The following is an 11,717-nucleotide window of genomic DNA, read 5'->3' as shown; positions in this document are numbered from 1 at the left end:
AACATTTTTTGGAAAATAATTACTTCTATCATTAATAAAAATAAATTATGAAAAAATATTTTCACCATCTACATAAATATTTCAATATAAATAGTCATCGACAATGAAATTTTTTTTCATTAACTCATTTTTAAAGCTAGATATAATCGATTATTTTATAGAAATTATTATTCCGCTCATGTTGAATGCATGTCTACGTTTGCTTTGTCCCTCTCTAGAATCCTAAACCCATCCATCGCCGTCGCCCGCCGTCGCGCCGTACTGATCATCTCCGGCGCTCCTCCTCCTCCTCCTCCTCCGCCGCCATCCCTCCTCCATTTCAAGCATCCTCGCAGCCATCGCATCCCGAAGATCCCGCAGAAATGAGAGCTTCACGGCGTTTGCTTCTCCTCCGAACCCACTTCCGTTCAACGTCGAACGTCCCGGGACACTGTCCGCATCCGAACCCGCACTCGTTTCGCCGCTCGGCGCCGCTTTTCCGCGCGAACCCACTTCACAGCTCACCTCCGGGACCCCCGTTCGACGACCAAGTCGGGAGCTTGGCGGGACCCAGTAGCTCTTTCGCGGCCAGGCCCTTGAAGGACTCGGATCACGCGGCTGTCGCCGGTGCGTTCGCCAAATTCGAGGACTACGAAGATGCGGCGGAGGAGCTGGAGTCGAGCGATGTCGCCGTGAGCCACGACTTGATTGTGAAGGTCTTGGAGAGTCTCTCTGCCAGGCCTCGCGCCGCGGGTAAGTTTTTCGATTGGGTTTCGGAGAGGCACGGTGAGAGATTGAGCTCGAAGTCGTATAATTTGATGCTGGGTATCTTGGGTGTGAACGGCTTAATCTCTGAATTTTGGGGTTTGTTTGAGACTATGAAGAAACGGGGTTATGGCGTGTCGGGACGCGTTAGAGATGAAGTGTTGGAGACGTTTGAGAAAGCGGGGAGAGAGAGTGATGCGGAGAAGCTGAAAGGCGTTTTTTCTTCTGGATCGGTTAATAGCTCTGTTGAGAAGAATTCCTCCAGTATTTGTAAAATAGTGAAGAATTTGGTTTGGAGTGAAGATGTCGAGAAGAAATTGTGGGAGTTAGATGTCGAGTTTTCAAGTGATGTGGTTAAGAGGGTACTGGAAAATCTTGCTACCGAGCCCATGAAAGCATTGATATTATTCCGGTGGGTCGAAGAAAGTGGTTTATTTAAGCATAATGAGCAGACATATAATGCCATGGCAGTTGTCTTGGGGAGAGAAGATTGTATTGATAGATTTTGGAAGCTGGTCGATGAAATGAAGGTTGCTGGCTATGAAATGGAAGTAGAGACTTATGGCAAGGTATTGGGTCGGTTTTGTAAGAGAAAGATGATGAAGGACACGGTCTATTTATATGAGTTTGCAATGGGTGGTGCCAATAGGCCTTCAGCGACGGAAAGTACATTCCTATTGAGAAAAATAGCCGTTAGCAAGGACTTTGATATGGGTCTTTTTTCTAGAGTTGTAAAGGTTTATACAGAGAAAGGGAATGTGCTGACAGACTCCATGCTTTATACGGTTTTGAAGTCTTTAGCCAGTGTAGGAAGATTGGGGGAGTTCAACAAGGTTTTGAAAGTAATGCAGGAGTGCGGGTTCTTACCTGGTTGCAATCTCCGGAGCAAAATTGCATTCGAGCTTAGTAGTACTGGTAAAAAGGATGAGGCAAGCAAATTCATGGGTACACTAGAATCGTCTGGTGTTACTTCTGATTTCAGGACCTCTACATTGCTAATAGAAGGGCATTGTGTTTCGGGAGATTTTGAAAAGGCTTCTGATTATTTCCATGAGATGGTTCAGAAGGATGCAGGTTCTTCTGCTAGCTGTGCTCTTGATTCACTGGTTAATGCATATTGCGAAAAGGACAGAACTTTTGATGCTTGGCAAATTTTGAATGATTGTGCATCCAACAATGGATTGAAGCCTCGGCATACGACCTACAAACTTTTGATAGAGAAATTGCTGGCTCAAGGAGGATTTGAAGATGCATTGAAACTTTTGAGTTTGATGAAGGAACATGGATACCCACCTCTCCTTGATCCTTTTATTCAGCACGTATCGAAGAAAGGAACCAAAGACGATGCTCTTGCTTTTCTAAAGGCAATGACCTGGAAAAAATTCCCATCTACATCTGTGTTTCTTCAAACGTTTGAAGCCTTCTTCAAGGCTAGAAGGCATAATGAAGTACAAGAGCTTCTTTCTAAGTGCCCAAGACACATACGTAACTATGCAGATGTTTTGGATCTCTTTTGTTCAAAGTCTAAAGTCACTGTCGCCACTGCAGCTGCATAATCTTATATTCAAGAATTTTGGCTGGAAAAAGAGTTTTTGTTGCATTTGTTCGCCATGCTATGTGCTTGAAATGCTACCGTGATTGGTAATCCTTTAAACCTGCAATTGCAGGACGCATGGCTTTTTTTGTTACTGTTTTTCAACTAAGGCAAATATCAGCTGGGCTGTTGGTCTTGAGCTGTCCTTCCCTCCCCTTCGATGATTTATCAGCAAATTCCTCAATGTTTAATTAATTAAATGCCAATGTCTTTTTCCTCACTTGTGTGGTGGGTTGTGGGGGAGGGCTTTGGAGAAGTGAATTTGTACTTCTAAGCATCTTGGCTCCACCTCTTGAAACAATAGTATAATAGAAATGGTAGCTCTTTCTTTTCACTCTTCTTCTTTTGATCTTTTTTTTTTTTTTTTTTTTTGGTGGAGGGGGGAATAAAATCCTGAAAGAGAGCTCTCAATTCATATCTGCTGTCAGGTGGCATTTTGAAACGTTGAAATTGTTCTGTGGGTTGCCATCTCATGAATTTCTTGATGAGGAAAAGTAGCCTGACAGATATGTTTTGTTTCGTTACTAGCAATTTCTTTTGGGAATGATAATCATAGGGCCTGCATGTTTTTATTCCTCGTTTCTGTTTCTGAACACTTTTTTGTTTTTTTTGTTCACAGGAACAAAAAAAACAATGTAAATGCGTTTGGTTGCGTTTATTCTTTTTTTTTTTTTTTGTTTTCTGAACACAAAAAGAATAAAAATGAGAAACAAAAAAAGTTGTTTTTTGTTAAACGATTTTGAAGAAACGCTTCTTCTTCTCTCTCTCTTTTCTTCTTCTTTCTTTTCTTCTTTTTTTTTCTTTTTTCTTTGGCCTGGTCGCCGGCCTCGCCATGGCCGGCGACCGGCCGGCCGAGGGCTCGGGTGACGCCGTCGAGAGTCCACGACCTCGCCGGAGCGTCGCCGGCCTGGCCCGGCGAGCCTCGCCGTGGCCGGGCGAGGTTGCCGGCCGAAAGAAGAAAAAATAAAAAGAAAGGAAAAATGAAAAATAAAATAAAAATATTAAAAAATTAAAAGAAACAAAAAAGAATAAAATTTACCAAATGTGTTCCTGTTTATTTTTTATTCCCTAACAAGTTTACCAAATGCGTTTTTTTATTCAAAAATTGTTTCCTGAACAAAAAAAACTTTTTTCTATTTTTGTTCTCTGGAACAATTTTTGAACAGAAACGTTACCAAACGCGCCCATAGTTGATTTTAGAAGCGACCATGGCTATGACTACTCATAGGAGAGCAACATTCCCAGATGAATAATTCAGATAGGAAAAAAGCATAGATTCACCAGTTTTCATAATAGAGGCTATTTAGGGGGGTGTCTTGGGGGAGGGGGATGGATGATGGTGTATACATAACACACACTTTTTAAACCCTAAGCCACCCTGTTGGGAAGGGTTAAATCAACGGGAGTGGTCTGTGTCTGGAGTTTCTGTTGCTTGGACTGAAAAAAGCAGCTCTTGAAGAGGATTTCAAGATTGAAGTTGTGGAAATGATGCTTCGACAATTCCCTTGTCCGCTCTGAAAACTCCAATAATTATACATCTGTGCTTTTTTTTATCTTCTTAAGATATTGCACTCGCGTAATATGACATTAGTATTTTCCTTTTGCCAAACTCAGAAAAAAAAAGGTGCTTTTATAAGTATTATTGCAGCTTTTAGGAATTTTATTCTATTGCTACTGCCTCAATAGTCGCAAGGATTCCCCTTTTCCATTATGGTGAAATGTATTGAAGCAATTTGCAATTGCTAAGCGGCGGACCAAGTATACAAATCCAACTAGGTTTGAATAGTAATGAATCCTGGTAGGCTGTCCCAATGGTCCAGTATTGTCCCGCTTTACAGCAAACGGCATATTAATAAAACAGGTTGTGCTCTGATATAATAGAAGGTTTTGTCTTTAAGGTTTGTCTAACATGGTACTGGAATTTTGCTTCCATAATCATTGGAGGTTTGGTCTCCCATAATCATCCGTTCTATAAATTTTTGTGTTGGAGGTTCTTAACATGGTATCGTAATATAATTTCATAAGGTTCGAAGTGCGAATGCACATAGTTTTCTGTGTATCAGTATTACTCGTGCTGGTTATGATTAATGACTATCAGATTTCAGTTTCTTTTGATAGAGGACAGTAGGTGCTGCCAATCTTGCAGACCTACCTGTCTTGACCATTCGATTTCTAGCTTGATATTGGTTTCTTTTGGGAGGACAGTGATATTCTGACCAAGTAGAGTTCCTGACCTAGGTTTGGGTGCAATTTAGTTGCATATTCCGTTCTTGGGTTTTGATCGGTTGACCAGCCGGTGTATGTTCTGTTATCTGAAGATTGTCTGATAAGCTGGCTGCATAGATAATGGCCTTGGATGTGCTCTCTGTCATATAAAATTCAAAATATGGAGAATTGTTACTGCATGCTATTAGAAAGCTCAACCCAAATACTTAAACTTATAGGTGAAGGGAGACCATAAGAATATAAAAAGCATTTAGAATCTTTTGTCAATCGATAGAGGATAATATTTCAACATTTCCTTTCATGTGCAAGTCAGATTACCAATTGCATGTGGAATTTTGACTATGCACATTCACATGGATTTTTTTACCACGCATCTTCATGTAAGGGGTAAATGGTTCCGATATCATATTAGAAAGTTTAACCTGAAAGTTTAAACTTATAAATAGAGAGAGATTACATGAATATAAATAGTATCTAAGACCTGTTCTCAATCGATGTAAGATAATATTTCAGCACATGCTTATCTAGCGAATTTTCTTATCGCTTGAGAACATTTAAGTGGATGCAAGAATGACATCAATAAGAATGTCGACGAATCTCATAAATCGACTAGGGACTCGGTCTCATTGCACGCTCTTATGGGGATATGTCCAAAAGCAAATAAAGCTTTCCGTTCATGTTAAAATCGCCTCTGTTGGACGCTCAAATGCCTTGCGAAGAAAAATGCCTGGTAAACAGCAAATTAGCTTGGTGGTAACCAAAGAAGTCACGTTATTGTCAGCCATCACGGAGGCCTCGGTGACCGCAAGTACATGAATTTCGGCCTATTGTAGAATTGAGTACTTGAACTTACTTTTATTCATTTAAGTACCTCAACTTTTTAGATGCGGATAAATGTGAGTCATGCACTAAAATCGGAGAAGCATAACGTCAAATTCGACAACAACACTGTTCAAATAGCCGTTAACCGTCCACGTTGGCGTCCGATGTAGTTTCTTGAAATGTTGCCATGTCAATAAAGAAATATTGGATGGCCTAGGTCATTCGAATCAACACTCTCTTCTCCCTCATCACCGATACCGATACTTATATGGAAATGGCATAGTTTTTGCTTAATAAGTGAGCTACGCCATCATTTGGACTTAACTTTGGCTAACTAAGTGAGTCATGTGAGCAAAATCGCATAATATGACAATTTATATAACGAAAGTATCATGATGATGCAAATTTGAAAAATCGAGATATTTGACGCAATAGAAGAAAAAGTTCATGTATTTAATTATAAAACGGATGAAAATTCAAGTACTTGCGTTATCATTATCCTTAATTGAATAAAGAATTATTATTGAAATATAGAAAAGTGAACTATGACATTTAACCCCATAGTCTTTTAATAATGCCTTTAATTTGAATTGAGTAAACTCCTTACAAGTTACAATTGCACATAATTTGTGTATACTATACTTATCCTACATGACACCCTAAAAAAACTTCTTCAATTTGCTATCAAATAATTGAAAGATGATATATATATATATATATATAATAGCAAATGTGCACATGTGTTGTGTGTAGACAAGAAATAGACAAAATCATTTCATTGCCAAACATATGAATTATTAGATAATGGGATGAAATAATTGAGAAAGATACACAAAATGGTGGTGGCATGCCAGGCGCACACCGGTTGCTCGATAATAGCAACTGTTAGGCACAGTAAGAGTAAACGAATGTCCATGACCATGTAAACAAGACTAATTGTATACTTTCTAAGAATCGGATCAGTTAATTCTATGAATCATTACTTGCATACCAAATCATCTCATACTTTGTCAATCCTAGGAATGAGCCTGCTTTACATTGCATATGCTTTTCTAAGTAGTGACTCTTATCTATACATGTAGGTGGGGTCACACTTGGAACTAACTGAGGTGAGCCACCTTCCGTTGATAGAAAAAGTAATCCTCATATTGGAGATTATAGCTTGGGCTCAGAATTTCCTCACCCCTTTTTTTCTTCACAGCATTGCTTGATATTCTTTGTCAGTTAAGCTAAATAAGAGTAGCATTGGATACTATTGATGTTCCTATTATACTACACAAGTCCATATCTTTGCTATGTGCCGTCACCTCTGTCAAATTCATGCACTTCATACAATGTAGAAGTATATGAAAAATTAGCCACAAGATTGTGTATCTCTAAGTTGAATTAAGTAACTCATTACAAGTTATAAGTGCATATAATACATGTATACTATACTTATCCTACATGACACCCTGAAAAAACTTCTTTAATTTGCCGTCAAATAATTGAAAGATGACTTGACATACACACGTATGTATCTATAACAAATGTGCAAATGCGTTGCCTACATGCAAGAAATTGAAATTTTTAGACAAAATCATTTCAATGCCAAACATATGAATTATTAGATAATAGAATGAAATAATTGATAAAGATACACAATACAGCGGAGGCATGCCAGACGCACGTCAGTTTACTCGATAGTGGCAACTGTTAGACATGGTAAGAGTAAATGAATGTCCATGACCATGTGAACAAGACTAATTGTATACTTTCTAAGCATTGAGATTGGTTAATTTCATGAATCATTACTTAAACACCAAATCATCTTATACTTTTCTAGTCATAGGAACTAACCTGCTTTACATTGCATATGTTTTATGAGTAGTGACCCTGTGTTCATGAAGCCGGGGTCATACTTGGAACTAGTGAAGCCGCCTTCCTTTGATAGAAAAAGTAATCCTCATATCTGAGATTATAGCTCGGTTTCAAAATTCACTCACCCCATTTTCCTTCACAATGTTGCTTGCCAGCTGAGCCAAATAAGAGCAGCATTGAGTATTATTGATGTTTCTACTACACTATACAAGTCCATATCTTTGCTATGCACCATCACTTCCATCAGATTGATACACTTCATACAACGTAGAAGTATACGAAACATTAGCCACGGGATTGTGTATTTTTAAGTTGAATTAAGTAACTCATTACAAGTTACAATTGCACATAATTTGTGTATATGGTACTTATCCTACGTGACACCCTAAAAAATTCTTCAATTTACTATCAAATAATTGAAAGATGACTTGATGCATTACTTATATATATAGCAAATGTGCACGAGCATCACATGCATACAAGAATTGAAATTTTTAGACAAAATCATTTCATTGCCAAACATATGAATTATTAAATAATAGAATGAAATAATTGATAAATGTACACAATACAGCAGTGGCATGCCGGGCACACGCCGGTTGCTTGATAATGGCAACTGTTAGGCACGGTAAGAGTAAACGAATGTCCATGACCATGTAAACAAGACTAATCATACACTTTCTAAGCATCGAAATTGGTTAATTCCATGAATCATTACTTGCACACCAAATCATCTTATACTTTTCTAGTCATAGGAACTAGCCTACTTTACATTGCATATGCTTTTCTAAGTAGTGACCCTTATCTATACATGAAGGTGGGGTCACACTTTTTCTTGTAGTGGAGATTACAACTCAGGCTCAAAATTCACTCACCCCTTTTTCCTTCACAGTACTGCTTTATATCCTCTATTGACTAAGCTAGATAAGAGTAGCACTGGGTACTATTGATGTTTCTACTACACTACACAAGTCATACCTTTGCTATGCATCGTCACCTCCATCAGATTCATGCACTTCATACAACGTAGAAGTATACGAAACATTAGCCACGAGATTCTGTATCTTTTAGTTGAATTAAGTAATTAATTACAAGTTACAATTACATATAATTTGTGTATACTATACTTATCCTACTTGAAACCCTAAAAAAACTTCTTCAATTTGCGGTCAAATAATTGAAAGATGACTTTACGCATTACTTTTATATATAATATCAAATGTGCACATGCGTTGTGTGCATACAAGAAATTGAAATTTTTAGACAAAATCATTTCATTGCCAAACATGTGAATTATTAGATAATAGAATAAAATAATTGATAAAGATACACAATACTGCGGCGACACGCCGGGTGCACGCCGGTTGCTGGACAGTGGCAACTGTCAGGCATAGTAAGAGTAAACAAATGTCCATGACCAGGTAAACAAGACAATTGTATACTTTCTAAGCATTGAAATTAGTTAATTCCATGAATCATTACTTACACATCAAATCATCTTATACTTTTTCAATCATAGGACCTAGCTTGCTTTACATTGTGTATGCTTTTCTAAGTAGTGACCCCTATCTACAGGTGAAGGTGGGGTCAGACTAGGAACTAGTTGAGATGAAGCCGTCTTCCATTGATAGAAAAAGTAATCCCCATATCGAAGATCACAGCTCGAGCTCAAAATTTGCTCACCCCTTTTTCCTTCACAGCATTGCTTGATATCCTCTATCAGCTAAGCTAAATAAGAGCAGCATTGGGTACTATTGATGTTTTTACTACACAAGTCTCTATCTTTGCTATGTGCCGTCACCTCAATCGTATTCATGCACTTCATACAACGTACAATTATATGAAACATTAACCACGAGATTGTGTATTTTTAAGTTGAATTAAGTTACTCATTACAAGTTACAATTGCATATAATTTGTGTATACTAGTCCTACATGACATCCTAAAAATTCTTTAATTTGCTATCAAATAATTGAAAGATGACTTGATGCATTACTTTTGTATATAATAGCAAATCTACAGATGTGTTACATGCATACAAGAAATTGAAATTTTTAGAAAAAATCATTTCATTGCCAAATATATGAATGATTAATTAATGGAATGGAATAATTGATGAAGATACACAATACAATAGTGGCACACTGGGCACATGCCAATGGCAACTGTGAATCACAATAAGAGTAAACAAATGTCCATGATGATGTAAACAAGACTAATTGTGCACTTTCTAAGCATCTAGATTGGTTAATTCCATGAAGTATTATTTGCACACCAAATCATCTTTATACTTTTCCAATCATAGGAACTAGCTTGCTTTACATTGCATATGCTTTTCTAAGTAATGACCTTATTTATACATGAAGGCGAGGTCACAATTGGAACTGATTGAGGTGAAGCTGCCCGCTGCCGATAGAAAAGGTAATTCTCATATCGAAGATTACAGCTCGAGCTCAGAATTTGCCAACCTCTTTTTCCTTCACAACATTGCTTGATATCCTCCATCAATTGAGCCAAGAGCTGCACGGGGTACTATTGATTTTTATACTATACTACACAAGTCAATATCTTTGCCGTGAGCTGTCGCCTCCATCGGATTCATGCACTTCATAAAAATGAAACATTAGCCACAAGACTATATATCAAAGCGAGAGCATTGACATTCGAATCATTAGGTGATCTGTTGTTCTTGATATTCCACATTAAGTGTGTCGCCATCGCTCCAAAGAAGTCGATATCTAAGTGGTGCAGCATGCACTTATTGTACCATATGATTGCTTCCTGGTTGGATAGGCATCGATTGGGGAGTGTCTTGAGTTGCATTCTCAACGCAGGACTGGTAGGAGTTGCTTGAACCATGACTCGATAGAGGAAAAGGCCAAAGATGCCGCTAAAGCCATTCTTGTAGAAGCTATTATTAAGGGATGCTTCAGAGGATAAAGAATTTTAAGTAGCACCGACACTGATAGCGACACGCGATACGTGATATGACATGCTGATTTGTCGTTTATCGAAATATAGAGAATTTTAACACGTTGAGATATGTTGTATATTGAATGTATATTCTTATATATACATAATAAATTATCGTTTTTATGATTATTTCAATCAAATTAATTTGATTAAAATCCAAAAATAAATGAATTATAAAAAAAGAACTTAGAATAAATTTACATTAAAAAAAATTAATCCACCATTTGTTAATTTCATTCATTATTTTGAATTGACAAATTCAACTACATTACATTCCAATAATTCATAAAACTTAGAAAAAGAAAATAAGCAATCCACATTCCACAATTAAATTTAACATTTAACAATAAGTCAAAAAAAAAAAAATTAATCCACACGTCGATATATTTTTGGGGCCGGCTAGGTATATCAATTTTGGGGTGGCTGGGCATATGACTTAAGTATATATATTTTTGATAGATTTATTGAAAATGTTTAAAATTGACTCGTGCATTTCAGAATGGCATGTTGAGGCGTCTTCGAAGTGCTAGCCACGTGTTGGATTTTTGATACTTGTTGATCACATGTCGATTGCACGTTAGACAAGTGCTTGAAGTGTGCGACACGTGTCTGACACATTTGACACGCATTCGACAATGACATGGAAACCCCCGAAGAGTGTTCATTCTTTCTAGAATATGACCAATATGTATAAATATTTAGGGAAAGAGAAAATTATTTTGAGATTTGAAATCTTGCTAAGAAGTAAGAAGGTTGCTATGAGGTACAAAATATCTTTAATATTGACAAATGTGGGATATAAAATAAATTTATGGAATTACGAATTTGTCCTTGGACACAGTATTTGAAAAATAAGTAATTAGAGATGCTTGGGGAGGTAAAAATAATTTAGACACTTAAGAGTAGCTGGGGAACTAGGCATGGGAGACCGATTTCTGGGGCTCGGTGTCCGTGGACCCAAGACTAGTGCCCGTGCTCGTGCCTAGGAGTTGAGGATTAGAGCTTGAGACCTATTACTCATGTTAGATTTCTTCACTACTCATGCACAAGCCACTAGCTTGAATATTGTATGTCTATTTAGCATTTGATTTTCTTTATCAAATAATGAAACATATTTTCTAATTTATTTTTAGATTTTAGCTAAATATCGGAAAATATTGTCATTTTCCATGATTTCATGAAAGAAACTTTCCAAAATTGTCACATTTTTCGTGAAATAAATAATCTTAAAGAAGACTATTTTAATTTATATACATAAATCGTTTGCTGTGTCACTATATCATATGTCCACATTGCATGATGTATCCATTTTTTTCACAAGTGCATGATTTAATAACTTGATATTCGTGAGTGTCGTTGAAAGAGGCAAAGAGATAAGTGGTAGGAGAGTAATACCACCTATACAAACTTACTTAATAATTTTTTTTACCAAGGTTTTGATAAAATAAATAATTTTAAAATATTTTCTTAAAAATAAACTCCTCATATTACTTAGAC

The 11,717-nt window shown here is 37.1% G+C and overlaps 1 protein-coding gene across 1 annotated transcript; it reads left to right on the top strand.

Moving 5' to 3' along the window:
• Positions 1-185: 185 nt before the first annotated feature.
• On the top strand, positions 186-2,538 carry LOC120292765 (pentatricopeptide repeat-containing protein At3g02490, mitochondrial-like). The gene has a single exon (XM_039311182.1). It carries the CDS (start codon positions 363-365, stop codon positions 2,298-2,300), a length of 1,938 nt encoding a protein of 645 aa, XP_039167116.1. The 5' UTR covers positions 186-362; the 3' UTR covers positions 2,301-2,538.
• Positions 2,539-11,717: the final 9,179 nt, after the last annotated feature.

Source organism: Eucalyptus grandis, chromosome 4 (genome assembly GCF_016545825.1).
Source record: "Eucalyptus grandis isolate ANBG69807.140 chromosome 4, ASM1654582v1, whole genome shotgun sequence".
In the NCBI taxonomy this organism is placed as follows: domain Eukaryota; kingdom Viridiplantae; phylum Streptophyta; class Magnoliopsida; order Myrtales; family Myrtaceae; genus Eucalyptus; species Eucalyptus grandis.
The sequence above is the reverse complement of the archived record's forward strand: the minus strand, read 5'-3'. Positions and strand labels throughout refer to the sequence as shown.

Bases quoted from the DNA above. Each gene is read 5' to 3' on its own strand.
- LOC120292765 (XM_039311182.1), top strand. From the start codon at position 363: ATGAGAGCTTCACGGCGTTTGCTTCTCCTCCGAACCCACTTCCGTTCA.